At 36.1% G+C, this 18434-nt stretch overlaps 1 protein-coding gene and 1 long non-coding RNA gene across 2 annotated transcripts in view; one reads left to right on the top strand and one right to left on the bottom strand.

Moving 5' to 3' along the window:
- The window catches only part of LOC104863185 (retinal dehydrogenase 1), a 48897-nt gene that overhangs the window by 12005 nt on the left and 18458 nt on the right, over window positions 1–18434 (top strand). Inside the window, exons 2-7 of the mRNA XM_010625517.3 lie at window positions 750–854; window positions 11001–11141; window positions 12295–12424; window positions 13971–14032; window positions 15704–15832; window positions 16367–16480. Of these exons, the coding sequence (XP_010623819.1) occupies window positions 750–854; window positions 11001–11141; window positions 12295–12424; window positions 13971–14032; window positions 15704–15832; window positions 16367–16480 (681 nt within the window). The remainder of the gene's footprint in view (window positions 1–749; window positions 855–11000; window positions 11142–12294; window positions 12425–13970; window positions 14033–15703; window positions 15833–16366; window positions 16481–18434) is intronic.
- Window positions 8283–13498, bottom strand: LOC104863179. The gene is made up of 3 exons (XR_780506.1): window positions 13252–13498; window positions 10354–10443; window positions 8283–8519 (listed from the first exon to the last, which is right to left on the bottom strand). It is a non-coding gene; the product is annotated as an uncharacterized LOC104863179 (long non-coding RNA).

Here is an 18434-nt window from a genome sequence, read left to right as displayed (position 1 = left end):
AACTAAATCTTTATGTATTTAAAGGTCAATGAAAAAACAGGCCACTAGCCAAGTTTTTCTAAGCAAATTTCTTATGAAATTCCACTCCAAAGCTACCTTTAGGACAGCAAATTAAAGTATCAAAAATAATCAGTCATGGGACTGGTGATTTAGCTCAGTGGCACTGTGCCTGGTTTGCAAGTACAAGGTCCTCAGTTTGATCCTGGTACAAAAAAGAAAAGGAAGGAAGGAAGGAAGGAAGGAAGGAAGGAAAGAAGAAAAGAAAAGAAAAGAAAAGAAAAAAAGAAAAGAAAAGAAAAGAAAAGAAAAGAAAAGAAAAGAAAAGAAAAGAAAAGAAAAGAAAAAAGAAAAGAAGCCATCATACCAAATCATGGTATCCTGGAATGAGCATATTCAGAATTTGGAGGGATAACAGGAGCAATAGTTTATAAAGATCCTGCCCAACAAAGCTTCTGCTCTGGCCTCAAATGAAGAGCTACTTGATTTAAAATACACCAATTTCTAAGTTGTTTTCTGCAACCTGTATTTTCTACACCTTAATGGAACTTTAAAACTATTATTTTCTTTTAGTGCACAGACATGCTTGTATTACATATGTTTGCACTAAAAATGTAAGATAAAATCAAATATTTTGAAGTGGGACAAATTTTTCGAGAGTGTGTAATGCTTCAGTTCAAATGCATAAACATTTGCAAAGTGCACTGCCTGATTAAATGCTTCTTTTATCTACTTTCTTCATATTCCTACAGATCTTCATAAACAATGAATGGCATAATTCAGTGAGTGGCAAGAAATTTCCTGTCTTTAATCCTGCAACTGAGGAGAAAATCTGTGAGGTAGAAGAAGGCGATAAGGTGAGTTTCTGAATACTAGCTCCATTTTATGCCAGATTCCTCTGATTCTCACCCTTCTGAGTTCCTAAAACCCACTGCAAATTCAATAAACGCCTGTATGCTTGAGGTACTGTAGTGATTTCTTTTCATGTAGTTTTCCCTGATTTTTTAAAAGTGATGTAATGTCCAGATTTATTGTACCAACAGATTCTATAAGAAAGGATTAATCATAGCTTTGAAAGAGGAAATACTTTTACTTCTATGAATGTTTTTAACTTAGGCACAATTTTAAAAGTTAATAAATCATTTTTAGACAATCTAACTATTTTAAATAATACATTACCAAGTTATTTCATTAAGAATCGCTAAATTAATATGAACTGATACATTTTAAATGAATTTTAGTGTCTTGAGTAGTTAAAAGTGTAGTTATACTCTAGCTAAAATATTAACAAAAATAAAGACCAAATTCTTTAGTGACAATTATTCTAATTCTAAATGCTCTATTAATTTAAATATTGAGAGCAACCTTATGAGAAAGATAGTATTTTTAGCTACATGTACAAATGATGATAAAATGGCAGAATAAAAATTGAGTACTTTAGTCAGGATGGTACTGCCTAATAGATCATGAGATCAGCATTCAAATGTCCTTCTCACCCCATAGCCTGTGCATACAGGGATTATTGCTCTACTTCGCAATTTTTATAGAAGTAAGGTAGGGTGAAAGTGTTTTTAAAAAGTAAGGGAAGCAAGAAAATTAAAAGCCTTCTGAATTTTTATCCAAACATGAAAAGTGCATGTATTATTAATTTAAAGTGATTTGTCTGTTCTTTAGTTGTTCAAATGTTGTTACCAAGCTTTAAATACCTGCTTTTGAGATTACATACACAAAGCAATAAAACGTATTGCTTCATGAAAAGACTGCTGGGAGATGAACTCAGCGAAATCTAAGGATAATACCATTCATAACCTGAGGTTTCAGTTACTTGGCTCAATCTCACGTTCCTGTCCAGTTTCCGTTCTTTCTTTGCCTTAACCTCAATCCACAAGGTCATAAATCTCAAGGTACTGAGCCACACAGACCTATTCTCAGAGAGTCATAGGACTGCTTTGGATTTTCTAATTTTCTAGATGGATTCCAACTGGAGAATTAGAACAAAGTGAGGCCCAGACCCACGGGGCCAGTATAGAGTTTGGGCACAGAGGTCAACAATTTGAGAAGCAGAAACAGAATAAAATGGAAGAATACCACTCACTTTCAGACTTCACTTTCTGTATATACTTCAGAGTTCACCCATGTATACATTTTTCACTCAGCTTCTCATTGCCTTCTGGGAAAAGTCCACATGCAAATGTCCTTCCTTTATTATACTACTCAGCCATTTTTTATGGCTCTATCCCAGGATACCTCACTATCCTAAGACTTCCAAATTCAACGTCCCCACTGTCCCTCACCTAATATTGTTGGCCTGTCACCGTCTCTCTGCATTTCCACACCACAGCCTTCAGGAACTAGTCCAAGTCGCATGTGCAGTGGGAGACAAGGATTCCACTTTTGCGATTACCTTGTGGGGCACCTGTTCCATTTCTGGAAAATGGGAGGATAGAAATATGTGAAAGGTTAATTAAAATAAAATACCCAAAGATCTTCAAAAGTACCCGGCACGTAAATCCTCAACCATTATGGGGTTTTATACTTCTTTCAAAGCCTTCTTAAGCTTCCCAGGTAGAACTGCTCTCTTCTGTGTGATTATAGAATATTACATCTGCCTATATAACCCTGGTGTTTTAAGAATTTGAGTACTGATGAAGTAATCTAGATAGTATCCTTTCGTAGAGATCAACACTGCAGCTCACATTTTCATAGCTCAGATTCTGGTACAAATGCATCAGTGAAACTTTCTTCTCTTTAATTAAGCTTTGAGTTTCTACATACCCCACATACCTCACCCTAGGAATCTAGTACTCACCTGTTTGCTGACAAAGATAGTGATCCAGAAAACGTGACATTCATCAGAACTTCATGGAAACCTAGTTAAGCCACAAACTCTCCCCCAGTCCTAGAGTTTGCTTTTATAATACTAGAGTGAAGCCTGGGAATTTGCCTTGCTGGCAAATGCTCAGGTAAGGCAGATTGTTGAGGAGAAAGTGGCGGAGAACATTTTGAGAACATTGAACTAAAATTTTAAATGATAAGTTGTTTCTCCTCTCAAAGTTTAGCGTTTAACAGAGGACAAGTGTTCTTTTCTTAGCTGCCAATGAGGTAAGCTATAATATATTTATAATGTATTTTATGTAATGCAAATGAAATTCAATATATGTAAGAAATATGTAATGATTACAGTATGAAAATTACAATTTCCATCTACTCACATGTTTATAATTCCTTTGGGTTTAGAGCTTCTTCTAGTTCATATAAAACATATAGCAAGTTAAAACTGTAAACTGCAGCCGCGTTAGCATGCTACAGAGAGCCACAATTTATCCCTCTTATCCAACTGTATTTTGAACTCATGATTCAGACTCTTTTCATTATCCACTCACTTTTCCTTCCCAGACTCTCTCATCACCGTGGTACTTTCTTCTCTGAAGTCAGTTTTGTGTCCTCCATCTATGAGTGAGATCATACCAAATTCGTCTTTCTGTGACCGCACTATGTCACCTAACATAATGTCCTCTGGTCTCATCTGTCTTGCCACAAATGACAGAAATCATTATTTTTTATAGCTGAATAATATCCCCATTGTGCATGTGCTACACGTCTTGGTTGAGTCCATATCTTTGCTCATATAAATAGTTCTACAGTTACCAGAACTATAACTGGGAGTGTAGGTACAATTTTAACTGATTTCATTTTGTTGGGAGATACATTTAGACGTGGGATACCTGGTTTACATGGCGATGTAATTTTTAAAAAATTTTATGGAATTTTCATGCTAGTCTCCATAATGACTGTACTAATTTACATTCTCATCAAGCATATGTAAGGCTTTCTTTTTCTCCATACCCTCTCTAATATCTGCTATGTTTGACTTTTTTGGTAATATTCATTCTGTACAATCTAAGAAAATATCGATCACAGTAAAGTTTTGACATCATTCAGATTATTTGCCCATTTAAAATCAGATTATTTGGGTTTTTGCTGTTGTTTCATTCATTCTAGATATTAATTCCTTGTCAGAAGTACAGCCTACCTGCTGTTTGCTGTTCATAATAATCAGTTAGATATAAATTTATTTGTCTTTGTTTTTAGTGTGTGTGCTTTCAGAGTTTTGTCCAAAAAAGTCATTGCCTACACCAATATATTGAAGTGTGTGCTGATTTGGTTTGACAGTTTAAGATCTTTCACTTATGCGTTTGACAGTTTATACTGATTTATGTGTATTGAGACAGATGTAGGTTCAATTTTATGCTTTTGCATATAAATATCCAGTTTTCCCAGTACGATTTATTGAAGAGGCTATCTCTTCTCTAATGTATGTTTGGGGTGTCTTTTTTGAAAATCACTTAGTAGTAGGAAGATGGAGTAGGACATGGACTTGGAGAAGTAAAAGGAAGTATGGAAGTCATGCGGTGAAACTCATTCTGTACCTCTGAATTTTTGTAAGACCAAACTTGGACAGAGAAATATTGATCATCCCTGGCAAAGTGCTACTGAAGATTTGGAAGCCTGAATCCTATGAGCTATTCCAAGAGATAAGAGAATACGTCCTTCATATTTGAAAGAGAAGAACAAAGAACAAAATATCAGAGATTTCTAGAGATCCACACATAACTTTATTCATCTCAAACACTCACCTAAATGGTTCTGTGGCCCAAGCAAGCCTAAGTAAAAAATCAGTGAGGCTCAGAGCAATAGTAGAATGAGGCTGTGGTAGTCATAGTCTTTCTCTACATAGCTATGAATGTCACTTGTGGAGAGGCTGATGATCTGTATGTACTTTGCAACTAATAAAAGAAAAAAACCATAGCCTTCATTTTTAGCTCTGGAGCCTTGAGCACTTAGCTTTGTCACTGGCTTCCTAGATAGCACCTTGTTTTGCCATTAGGATTATTTCCAAGAGGAAAATCTCTACGCCCATGTTACAGCTGAAACCTTCTCAGAAAGTCTGAGGCCTTTTCTTGGAATGATTTATGGAGTTTACTTTCTTCATAAGGAGGAGTAAGGCAGAATTGACAATTATACCATAAGCCTTTCAAGTTTATCATTGAGTTGCTCTGTGCTTATTAACAATACTCCTATCCAAAGAAAAGATCAAGGACGTGCAGTGATACCCAGCAAAGCTTTTAGTCAGGTCATAATCATGCTGGAATTGGCTAGACATTTGATCACCCAAAGTAAATTGTGGGTGATACAAACAGTTCAAGGAAAATAACTGTTTGTTTGACATCCAGCATTCCTATCACTGAATTCCTTTTAGAATTATTTTTTTAAAAAACTTTTGTCTTTGAAGAATAATCACTGTTTAAACAACTTTGCCAATGAACGTAAACTAATATTGTTTAGTGAAAGGCACAAATTTAGTTAATTGCATAGCCACAGTAAGCCTAATATTCTGGAAGTGACTCTTTAGATAATGAGCCAAAAGTTTTGGGATTTAATGTATGAGTGGAATGAACTAACAATGGGCTCTCAGTGGTATCAAAAAGAAAAGAGGAAGAGCAAGAACAAAGGGACGCGACGGAACAAAGCACAGATGTGGGTGGGAATTTTTTTCACTTCAGTGGCTCCTGTAGGTTATACGTATTGACTATTCCTGAAAACGGTTCTGATATTAAAGTATGAACTCATGAATAGTTGGTAGGGATAAAAGTAGGTCTCTATTAATGTAAGAGCTTATGAGAGGTTTAAGAGTAAAACTGGTCTGATAACTGTTTTTTTTATATCTGAATAAATATTTCTTAGCAATGTACTATATGGGAGTGAATGAAGGGTTCAGTCTTCCTTAACGGCTTGTGGATCTTTACTTTTAAAAAGGAACATTTTTCATGCAACATTGCCCATAGGCAACAGTGTTACTGCTGATAGCAAATCTGAATTAATGAACCAACTTGTTTTCTGGCTACAAGAAATCTTTTAAGATTACAATCTTTTAAGATTGTATCCACCATGACATTTTTTGCAAGTGGAATTACTTCTATAAATTAAAAGAAAGTTAAAAATAGCTTTAAATGCTCTCTGTTTTGCCTCCATTTCCACATTTGGATTCATTAATGGAGGCTCCCCAGAGCTCTAGTGATTTCTACAAATTCATCCTTTGGAATCAAACCTCAGAAGTCTTTTGGAATCCCAAAACTAAGCATGAGCACAAAAATAAGCTTTGGGGGACATGGTGGATAGGACAATACTGGTCAAAAATTTCAGTTAGGAGGAATAAGTTCAAGAGATCTAGAGTACCATGCAGTGACTACAATTAATAATGATGCCATCTACCCAAAAAATGTTTAAGGAGTAGATTTTAAGTGTTCTCATCACAGATAAATGATAAGTATGAAATAGAAAAATAAATAAATAAAAGATTATATCCCTATACGTGCCAGGCCTATAATAAAAATCTTAAACTTGAAATTTCAAAAGAGAAAAAGAAAAAATAAGCAACAACAATCTTTTGTGCCTACTAGCTATGAATAATGTATAAGCTTTTTAAACAATGGATTCAGTTAAAATATGACTTATGATATAAATGTCCAAATAATTTAGTTAAGATATAACCTTATAAAACATCAGGGTAAAATAAGTTTAGAAATCATTAACAAGATTATTGCATGTTTATTTACTTCCTATTGTAGGCCCAGAAAAATTAAAAATATAATAACTTATAATACAGAAAGTAAATATTATTTGCAATGGAGATGTTATTAGAATAACTCTGCAGAGCTATAAGAACTAGAATTGGGTCAGATACAGGATGGCATTTTGGTTCTACTCTGGGCTGGATTTCATGATCATGAGGCCTATGTATATTTAAAACCAGTTGCATAAAATTACAGTAGTAACAAGGCTGTAAAGAACATATCTCAGTGCATCGAGCTTAGTAATCGCTTAACTAGTAGCTATTATCAAGCTGATTGCAAAAATTAGGATTTAGTTAAATTGTAGTATTTGAGTCTTTTAAAATGTGTAGGATTTTGATAGCACAGACCATTCTAGTAGAACATTCTTGTCAAGGAGAATCATAGAGTAATAAGGAGCTGAGTCACTATGACAGAAAAAAATGTGAACATAATGTTTGGGCCAGTGGGGGCAGGGTGGGGCAAAGAATATTGGACTTTGATTTTGTTTTGTTTTGTTTTGTTTTTTTTGGTACTGGGGATCAAACTTAGGTCCTTGAGCTTGCGAGGCAGGCGGTGGAACCACTGAACCAAATCCCTGTCTATTGGACTTTGAAAATCAGAGGAGCCTGGCCTTGAACTGTAGGTAAAAAGGAACAGTTATAAACATTGAAGAGAGAGTGATAAGATAAAACTGCATGAAAAAGATTAGCCTGGTACCAATAGGCAACACAGTTAGATAAGGAAGATAATGAACTTGGTAAGGCTGTCAACAATATAAAAATTATAAAAGCCTGTAATTGTATCAGGCAGTGAGAACTGAAAGCAAGTATTGCAATACACTGGAATTGCTGAGAGTTATTTTAACACTAGTTTGACTTCTAAGACTATACTAACAATCGTATCTGTATAAGGAATGACATAATGTTACTTACAAGGAGATATATATCCAGGGTTACCTTAATTAATCTTCCACACAACCCTATTATGTCACTTGCTTTGAATTTATGGATAAAAACGCTAAACTCTAAAAATGTAGCACAATATATTTCACCTCTGTTTCCCTCTGTGCCCACAAATTCCTCATCATGGTGATGTAATTGCTGCCACAAGCTATGCAGTTAGGCCTACCATGGTTATGTCTATACTGAATGTGTATAGGCATTCTTCTTATCATTATTCTCTAAGCAATATAGCATAGAAGCTATTTGTATGACATTTACATTATAGTAATTATTATAAGTAATCCACAGATGATTTAAATTATATGTGAGAATGTGTGTAGGTTATCTGAAATATTATATCACTTTGTATAAGATTTTATCATCTGTTGACTTAGGTTATGTGTAATGTGGTTCTGGACCAATTCCTCTGGAATACTGCTCTTCATGGTATATAAGAGAGTGGGGTAATGATTTGGCTGTATATCCCTCCCATTTGAATGAATATCTCAGAAGGACAGTCTGTTCACTTCACTATTCTATCAGTAACAGACTGATGAGAAAAATATTGTACAGAAGACTGGGTATGAAAACTTTATGTGGATGGATGGATTGATACAGTTGGTTGGGTGCCTCCAAAATTGCATAGCTAATAAGGAGGACTTAGAATTTAAATCTACATTGTTTTATTCCAAAACTATAAATTAACTACTAGTACTCTATTTCCTGAAAAATTAAATGTTAAATGTGAGTAAAGGAGAGGTATAACCCAAAACACTCAACCACAAGAGCATCTTTATTTATAACAGTGTTCTCTAAGGATGTGCTCTTCATATGGCACAGTAATTGTCTTGAAGCCAGTTCCTCCATATCCCTTCGTGGCAGGACACCTCTGATAGCACATTCTTGGCTGAGGCCAGTACCAGAACACTGGGCAGAAGGACTAAAATGAAAGCTGTGTCACACTGATCTGTTTAAACACAGAGATGCAAATATTGTATAAGCCGTGGTATCTACACATCATACTGACAATCTCATATTCTTGTGATTTGCCTCTCTCTCTCTTTATTTTATTTTTATTTTTTTATTATTATTATTTTTTTTGGTACCGGGGATTGAACTTGGGTCCTTGTGCTTACAAGGCAAGCAGCAGAACCACTGAGCTAAATCCCCAGCACCTCTCTCTTTTTCTAAAGAGTACTTTCTAAATTTAACATGAGAAAGGCTAGGACTTATGGCATAAAATAATGTCCAAATGTAAGCAATCCATATGACTAGTTGAATGCTGAAAATATGCACTGTATAGGCAATTCTCAAGATAGTAATCAGTGAACCCATACATATTGTTAAATATATATATCATTCATTCAACTTTGATGGTGAGATTCACGTATTACACTGCAAAATCTTTGTTTGTGTCTATGATTACTTAATCAGACCAGATTATACTTTTACGAAATCTCTCTTGCTTCAGATCATCTTAGTTTGGTGATTAATATAGATGATCAAAATTGGCAATGGCTCAACTTCCAGTTTTTAACTTTACTAAGACACAAAAGCAATACACATTCAATAGAAATCTTACTTGAAATTTTGAATTTGATTTTCTCTGCAGGCTAGCAAAAGGCAGTACAAAATTCTCTTGTGATGCTACAGAGCAACAGCAAACCACAATTCCCAGTCAGCTACACAATCCAAGTGTAAACAGTCAGGGCTATATAATGTATTGCATTAAACAAACTAAATGAGATATCCAACACTTTATTATAAAGTAGACTATAAGCATTCTGAGAACATTTCGGTCAATCTAGGATAAACTATGATGCTCAGTTTATCAGGTCTGTTAGATGCATTTTTGCCTTACAGTATTTTCAACTTGGCCTAGGATTATGAAGACTCAACCTTATCATAAATTAAAGAACATCTCTATTTGAAAACGTTTTTTATTTATTGCCACTTTAAAATTTTTGAGACTTGTAAGTCTGGGGCTTCTTAAATGAATACATTCTAAGGAGGAGATCCATGGCTCTCCAAGAGGGAGTCATCATCTTTGGCCGGAATTCAGTTTAAATGTGAACAACTTAAAAATTAAAACATAGTCATATTTTTCTTCCCACCCTAAATCTCAAGGGTAATTACATCTTCTGCAAAATGCTGTTACCTTCTGGCTTGTGATGTTGTTGAGATTTGTGAACTTCCACATAGCAGTGAGTTCATTGTAGCAAAAGTAAGGCAGGGGTGTTAGAAAATAAGGCATTTGCGATTGATTTGGTGTGGAAAAAACACATGAACTAGTAATGTAAGAATGGTGATATTCATTGTAGGCATATTTTGTAGATGAGTGGGTGCCTGCACAAGGATCCATAGGGGAAAAGAGTAACTGGGGTTGATTAGCAGAGAACTAAAGGAGTATACCTCGGATAGAAAAGTACAGCCCAGAAGAAAGAGTATGACAGAAGGCCACTCGTGTGAAAGCAAGGAGGCTACTTAAAGAGACTTTGTTGGTGTGGATTCACTCTACCATTTGACTTTTGTTTGAATCAATGTAGGTTTTTTATTTGTTACGTTATTTATTTATTTTCTATTAGTACATGTTTGCTGTCTTGAGATTCCATTCATTGTAGGAATCAGCGTAAATAAAGCATTGTCAATAAAAGGCAGGTGATTTCTTTATTTAACTAGGCATTGAAAAAGATTTCTTTGTACCCTGCCAGGGAACACAGGGTGTTTCACCTGCAGAAGCATCTGCAGAACAGTTCCATTTCCTCTCTGCCTTTGGCCCTCTATATAGGATGAATGAGTACCTGTTTATAATGTTTACTCTTCAATAGCAAAGAAAAGTGCTAGTCAGTCTTCAATAAGTTCTTCGTGAGGGCGCACAGATTATAGAGTACCTGGAGGACAGAAAAATATTCACTTTTGGGGATCTTGAGTTTGCTTGGAATTTTTGTATCCCAGTCACCAAAGGAGTAGAAAGTGTACTAAAGAGCAAGGGATCCTCCGCAGTCAGATGGACTCCATTAGAACTCAGTTCAGCCACATTTAGTTACTGAATTTAAGAAAAGCTTTTTCTCCTCTCCTCTTTCTTTCTTCGTCTATTAAGTGGAGAATATATTGGCTCTATGAAATTACTGAGAATAAATTGAGTTAGCATGTGTAAAGTCATTAGAAAATTCCTTGAAATACAGTAAACATTCAAAGAATAGTATAGCATGTATAATCTAGGAAATCAAGCCTATATCAGGTGTGAGGAGCTCACCCATCTAAAGAATATCAGTAGGTGTCAGTCCTACCTACTGTAGATGAATATGTAGAATGTGGTAGTCTTGGAGCTAATGGAGACACAGCGTCTGTTTATGAGTAGCTACAGCCTGTTTTAAGGGGTTATTCTCATTGGATTTGCTCTGCCCATGTGTTGAGCGTATTGAATTGAATTCCCTCCGACTTACAGGCAGATGTTGAGAAAGCAGTGAAGGCCGCAAGACAGGCCTTTCAGATCGGCTCTCCATGGCGTACTATGGATGCTTCAGAGAGGGGTCGCCTCCTGTACAAGCTGGCTGACTTATTTGAAAGAGATCGACTGCTGCTGGCAGTGAGTATAAGGAACCCGGACGCACAGGGAAGCTCTCCAAAGCACTCACTGAATTGGTAACTTGATTGGTTTTAGTGAGAGCTACACGCACGCTATGAACAAAGGAGAAAACTCCATCTCTTTATACTATGGGACTGCCAATCCTTGAGGTTATTCTCAAGGAGTTATCTGCTCTGTAGTTCTGGAGGATGTTAACTTCTGCTCTCATAACTTATTCTACAGGAAAAGCTTTGGAAATTCCTGAATTAAACCAAATTAAAGAAATATCTTTCCTTTACTCTAGAACTGTAACAGGTCTTTAACAAGGCCATATGTAGTGTGAATTTTCTAGAATATTGTGCTGAGTTTCTCAAGCTTACTTGGCCCTGAAATCTTACTAGGAAATCTTTACTTTGTTGAAAGTGTCCAAAATATTTCTCTATACTATATCTTATTTCTCCATAAATAATTTCTTACCAAAATATTAAATGTAGTCGCCTCCTACAAGCTGGCTGACTTATTTGAAAGAGATCGACTGCTGCTGGCAGTGAGTATAAGGAACCCGGACGCACAGGGAAGCTCTCCAAAGCACTCACTGAATTGGTAACTTGATTGGTTTTAGTGAGAGCTACACGCACGCTATGAACAAAGGAGAAAACTCCATCTCTTTATACTATGGGACTGCCAATCCTTGAGGTTATTCTCAAGGAGTTATCTGCTCTGTAGTTCTGGAGGATGTTAACTTCTGCTCTCATAACTTATTCTACAGGAAAAGCTTTGGAAATTCCTGAATTAAACCAAATTAAAGAAATATCTTTCCTTTACTCTAGAACTGTAACAGGTCTTTAACAAGGCCATATGTAGTGTGAATTTTCTAGAATATTGTGCTGAGTTTCTCAAGCTTACTTGGCCCTGAAATCTTACTAGGAAATCTTTACTTTGTTGAAAGTGTCCAAAATATTTCTCTATACTATATCTTATTTCTCCATAAATAATTTCTTACCAAAATATTAAATGTCTGTCTATTTGTGTCTGTTGTTTTTTAAAACTCTTTGCAAGTGTCTCTTTTTTAAAGAGGAAATTAGACAAAGTAAGATTTCTTCAAAATCATGTATTTTTAATCTAAATTTTTTGTGGAATTTTAAATTTTGGGATTGATTAATCTGTTTTTCAGACAATGGAGTCAGTGAATGCTGGAAAATTATTTCCTAATGCATATCTGATGGATTTAGGAGGCTGTATAAAAACATTACGCTACTGTGCAGGCTGGGCTGACAAGATCCAGGGCCGCACCATCCCTGTCGGTGAGAGACTTCGGGAAACCTCCATGGTGGGGCTAGGGCTGAGGCGATTACTGTAGAGCTGAGTAATTTCAAACTCTCCTCTAAAGCTGCCAGCCAAATGAAGTAAAGATATTTTTTCCAGGACTTTAAACCAACGCGGATCTAAACTAGGAAATTTTGTGAAAATTCATTGAATGGCCTTTAAAATTGTCCTATCATAGTCATGGGGAAGATAACACCATAGGTGTTTTCGAAACTGTTAATGGAGGAACATTCTCACAACTACAGTTGATGATCTGAGACAGCTACCTAAGGGCCCACACTCTTCAAAGCTGGCCTTTGAGATTATTTGGGTTTCATTATCATAGTGACATGTATACCCTTTTCATAATGCAATTAATTATTTAAGCCTTGTTTGCATGCTCCTCTATGAGCCAGCTATGGTTATCTGTGCCTGTTCAAACTCAGTGCAGTTTGACTAGAATAATTAAACAAAATAATTCATATGATTTATTTCAAATAGCTTCCAAACAAGATGAAACTATGCTAATAGCTGGGTTAAAATTTGTATGTATAAATATAGTAGGACATACACATAACAATATAGAAAGATGAAAAATATTTCATATGAAGAAGCATCCATTTGGGAAATAGTGTAAGTATAATATAACTCGTATAAAGGTATCACCTGGAGCAATAAAACATGCCACCCAGACTGGCCCTGATTTCATTTCTAATCTATTTGAGCATCCAATATTTTACAACTGGTAGTCAGGAAGCTAAAAGAGGAAAATTAAACTACAGTTATGCCAAGAAATGTGACTGTATCAGTGAATTTCTGTCTTTACCTTCAAATCTCTTGGGAAAAGTCATTTAAGTACATGAGGATCTTCAGAAAGACAGTCCTTGCTGTTGGTGTGAAACAGAATTGAATATAATGAGCAATGGCACTCTTAGAAAGATTTCATCAAACCATGCAACACATTAATTAGTCAGCGCTAGGCAGAAAAAAAATTATCCTTTATTTTGTGCATTTTCCCCCATGGATTAAGGGAGCTTGTATTTTGTTAAGTAGGCCAAAAAAAATTTTTTTAGACCACATAAAAAGGCTTATAATACCTAGGAAATCTTTTTAAAATTTCATTATTTTTAAGTCATATTATTTTTAAAGGGATTAAAAAAAGAACTTTGAGCTGCTGCATTTGAATATTATTCTTCTTTTCGCTAGATAAGAACTGAACTCCTTTTTCTTTTTTCTATAAAACTTTGAGAATTACATAATACAGAAAATAACCCACCTTTATTGTGAAAAACAGAATTATCTTTCAGATATTTCCTAATCTTGAGTCTTTACTTTTATCTAACTCAGTTTTATGATTTCTATCATTCCAGTTTGCTATTTGAGGGCTCACATTCTTGTTTTGTAAATTGTTGGAGAGATGCTTTTTTTCTTCTTGCCAATTATGTATTTATTTCACCTTCCTTTCATATCAACTTCAAACCTCCACCCTACAAGTGTGGAATGTATCAGTTCTCTGTAGGGCTGCGTGTGTGCTTTGTTTTCCAGATGGAGACTTCTTCACTTACACAAGACATGAGCCTGTTGGAGTATGTGGCCAAATCATTCCTGTAAGTTCCTTTCCTATATACTTTTTAAAAAATGAGTTCTATATGATGTGGTGACAAAGATTTCTTCTACAAGTGGATGTTTGTGTATTGGTTAAATGTGATATAAATTTCAACAACTAGGACTTGTTTAACCTGCTCTTTCCGTTACTGAATTTCTAGGATATGAATTAGGCAGTACAGAAAACTATCTATACCCTGACATAACTCTTGAACATGTTTCAGTCTTACTGCGTCAACAAATCCTAAACTTTTACTCTAAGGGTTGTTTTCAAAAACTTTGTATTACGCTCTCTTTTAAGAGCTGTGCCTTATAACCGTATGACAGAGATGACCACGGGCTGCTCTGATGTAGGACAACTCTTCCCTGATTGTAGTCAATCCTGTGGCTGACTCCACTCCACCACTCCATCTCCTCCACGATTTCTCATCATAGACAGTAGTAATAACAAGTGTTCAAGTCCTTAAAAATACTTTTTAATTAAAATGGAATAAATGATACCAGAGGTATTTGGATCATTATATAGAATATATTGTACCTTTAGATAAGAGGCTCTCATATTCCAAATTCCCCTACTAGAAAATTTTATTTTAAAGTGAAATTAGGGAAATGGGGAAAAAAATAAGAACCAAGATACATCATGTAAGGTAGAAGATCCCAATAATGAATGTAACTGTATTGTATACCTACAATGTACCAATCAACTTAATGGAAAAAAAAAAGAAACTATGAAAATTTCCTTTTAAACTCAACAATGAGAAGCCTGCCTAAAAGTAGATGAAATATTTGAAAAGTCAACTAAAGAGAAGTTAGTGTTCTGAAGTTTTTAAATGAAGAAAGGACAATCACTTATTTTTTTGTTTCAATGAGTTTGCAGGGCAAACACATGGACATTTTTACTGAAATTTCTGGTTTGTTAAAAAAAACTACATAATCTTAAATACTAATGTTAGCTAACATGGTTCAGCATTTACCCCACATAGTTAAATCTCAGGACAACCTTCTGAGGCAGAGAGGATATTATTAGCACTTTCAAATGATCAATTAATACACACGGAACAAGTAACTTGACTGAGTTCACATGGCTGGTTGTGATTCCTGATCTGAGCCCGAACACTCTTGCTAATAACCCTAGACATCATTTTCTTTATCAAGATTTATTGCCCTGGGCCAGGGGTGTAGCTCAACGGGAGAACATATACTTAGCATGAGCAAAACCCTGGATTGGAACCCCACATCAAATAAAAAAAAAAAGAGGATACTTTACTACAGATAAATGTTGCTAACATTATTGAGTAAATATATAAATGACCTACAGAAAAGAAGAGATAATCACACCTCTTAAAACATAGATAGTTTACAATATGCTTGATCGTATACAAAAGCATCCAGTGACATTTTTTCCTGCAGAATAATAATTCAAAATAACAGCACTTGCTTAAATTCAGGGGCTCCCTCCTTTTCCCATCTTCTGTCTGCTTTACTTAGAGTGTTATCCTTTACTAGTTTCTTCTGTCTATGACTTTAAATAGAATACATTGGATGCCTGTACAAAACTGCTAATTGTTATTTAACAGCTACAGGGGAGGGGGAAGGTTTATAATGTCAAAGTTACATCAGTAACCGTGCCTTTGAACAAAACAAAGACTCCAATGTGGAATGTTGCTTTCCAGTGGAACTTCCCATTGGTTATGCTGGCCTGGAAGATAGGGCCGGCCCTGAGCTGTGGAAACACAGTGGTTGTCAAACCAGCAGAGCAGACGCCCCTCACTGCTCTTCACGTGGCATCGTTAATTAAAGAGGTAAGCTTCCTGGGTCAAAGCACGCACAAGAATGCAAGAGCCCCAGGTTAGGTAGGAAGCCTTTTAGTGCTACTGTCAGCTGCACTCTCCTCAAAGCCTCCGTCCAGTGGTGAGGGTGCCCTGAGCAGGGCTGCTAGTGGGAATTTGTGTCCGTCAGTGCACAACAGACTCCCCCAAATGCAGAGTAGAAGCCAGATGGGAGGCTTGGATTCAGTCACCTGATGACCACTGTTTTCTTGCTTTTGTCCAACTCTCGTGAATACAGATTCATGGTGAAACTAATACAGCATCCTTCTAATGCTGTAACGTTAAGCTGGTTTCCAACTGCCAGTGCTTGCCTCCACTGAGGATATTTTTATATAGGCTAAGAAATGAAACAATAGCAATGAAGAATAAAGAATAAAGCCACTTAGATGCATTTTTCTTGGTAGAGCAATTCATAGGATTAGCTCAAAAACCCAACCTCCATCACATGTTCCCCTTTTTTGCATCATTCTGAGTTCTGTTACAGATGTTTGGCTCTTATCCTCCTAGGCAGGTTTTCCTCCTGGAGTGGTGAATATCGTCCCTGGCTATGGGCCCACTGCAGGGGCAGCCATCTCCTCACACATGGACATTGACAAAGTGGCCTTCACAGGATCGACAGAGGTAATGCTACTTATCCAGCCTGGCCGCTAAATATGGCCACATCTCTAACTAGCCAAAGGATGTTTATGTAACTGTTTTGAAGCCAAAATTTCCTTAAACAAAAGTTCATTTTAATGTTTTATTCTTTATTCTAGTTTTCAAATCTGTTTATACAACACAAGCATTACAGTTTAGTTGAAATGAAATATTAATTACAAACCCCAAAGGACAAAACTATTCTGAGTATATTCATTACTTTCCTTGTGAGGAACAGAGCTACTTGGACTGTGTCACATGATTGGTAAAGTTTATAATAGGAAATATAAATTAGGCCCCAGTGATTTGTGTGAATGAATGCAGTTGTACCTTGTAAATTATGAAAATTAAGTAGCAGCGCCTCACCCTGAGCTCCTTATTTGAGACTCTTTTTCCTGCACCTTCTGAAAGGGGAGCCAGAAGCTCAGTTTCACTGTTATAATATTGATAGTATCACTCAATTTTTCTGTGTTCTAGCTCCTGGCTGGCTATCTTAAACTTACAACACACACACACACACACACACACACACACACACACACACACAAACACTGATCTCCAAATGGCTGCTAAAACTTCCTCTGGGTTTTCAGGAATTGTTACATGTTGAACACCCTGAAGATTGAGAAGAAAACTAGACATTCCATAAGTTTCTCTAACCTGCAGCCACTGGCCATTTTTAAAAAGTCTTAATAAAAAAAGGAAGTTTTATTATTCATGCACATCGTTATATTTTACACACACACACACACACACACACACATGGAGCCTAAGAAAACAATTCCTCCTCCTTCAGAGGGGCATGGAAAAGCCAGAAGATTGTGCACCTACATAGCTAGGTAGTGAACTGAGGGTAATTTCATTGTTTTATAAAGCTACTAATCCATCGCAATATGTTTCTTAAAAAAACTATTTATATAGAAAATTGTAAAACTATTTACATAGAAGATGAACAATAAATTTGATTGTTCTTGATTTCTAAAACTAGGTAAAAGAAAATATATTTTTCTTTGCTTTTCACAACATAGAAATAGGTTGCTTCGTGAAAATCCCTAAATGAGATAAGGAAAATTCAACTCTGCCTCCAGGATTTTCTGTGGACAGTTGAGAATGTTCAGGAAGTAGCAGTAACTATTGAAATGACTGAAACCGTAGCAGAGAAGGTACAGGAGGGAAGGCCCATGTTCCCCGGCCTGGAGTTGTAACCTCTCCCTATAGAGGCTCCAGGGACATTTCCAGGTCCCTCTCTCCCCCAGTCCGCTGCTCCCTGACCCCACTGCCAGCGTCGCTTCCTGTTCGTCTTGGCTCATCCGGAAGCTCCTGCAGCATTCAGGGGATGCTTTGCCTACCAAAAAGAAACCCTGACAGAAGCCTAGGAAACCTCTGGGTTCACATTCTGACGCAGCTCCTCCTAGCAGTGTGTCTCAGAAATGTTAAGTATCCTTGTTAAATTTGAAATTGGGGAGTTTAAAGGGACAAGGAAAAAATTCTTAATCACCTTAAATGAAAACTCACTTTTTAAATTTTTTGTTTGTTTGTTTTGTTTTGTTTTGTTTTGTTTGGTACCGGGGATTGAACTCAGGTCCTTGGGTTTGTGAGGCAGGCAGTGGAACCACTGAGCTAAATCCCCAGCCCAATTCACCTTTTTTAAATGGTCATATGAAATATGTTATGAAAGAAAAATGGACTGTAAAAGACATTTCAGACAGGGTTTTCCTAATATAGGTTTACATTTAGTTTAGTTTTATTACTCTACTTTTAGGGATTTGATTGACTCCTATGAAACCTTTTCTGCAGATTCTCTAATACTCTGTTCTGTAAGGCAGGGCACCAGTTACTTCAGCAACCACGTGAAATGTAAATGCACAATTTATCTTTTTGTCTAGTAGGTGTAGGACCCTTTTCTGACACATGCAGTAGAAAAAGAAATCCAGACTAA

The sequence above is a fragment of the Fukomys damarensis genome, unplaced genomic scaffold, assembly GCF_012274545.1.
Source record: "Fukomys damarensis isolate Sample0158 unplaced genomic scaffold, DMR_v1.0_HiC HiC_scaffold_31, whole genome shotgun sequence".
Lineage (NCBI taxonomy): Eukaryota > Metazoa > Chordata > Mammalia > Rodentia > Bathyergidae > Fukomys > Fukomys damarensis.
The sequence above is the reverse complement of the archived record's forward strand: the minus strand, read 5'-3'. Positions and strand labels throughout refer to the sequence as shown.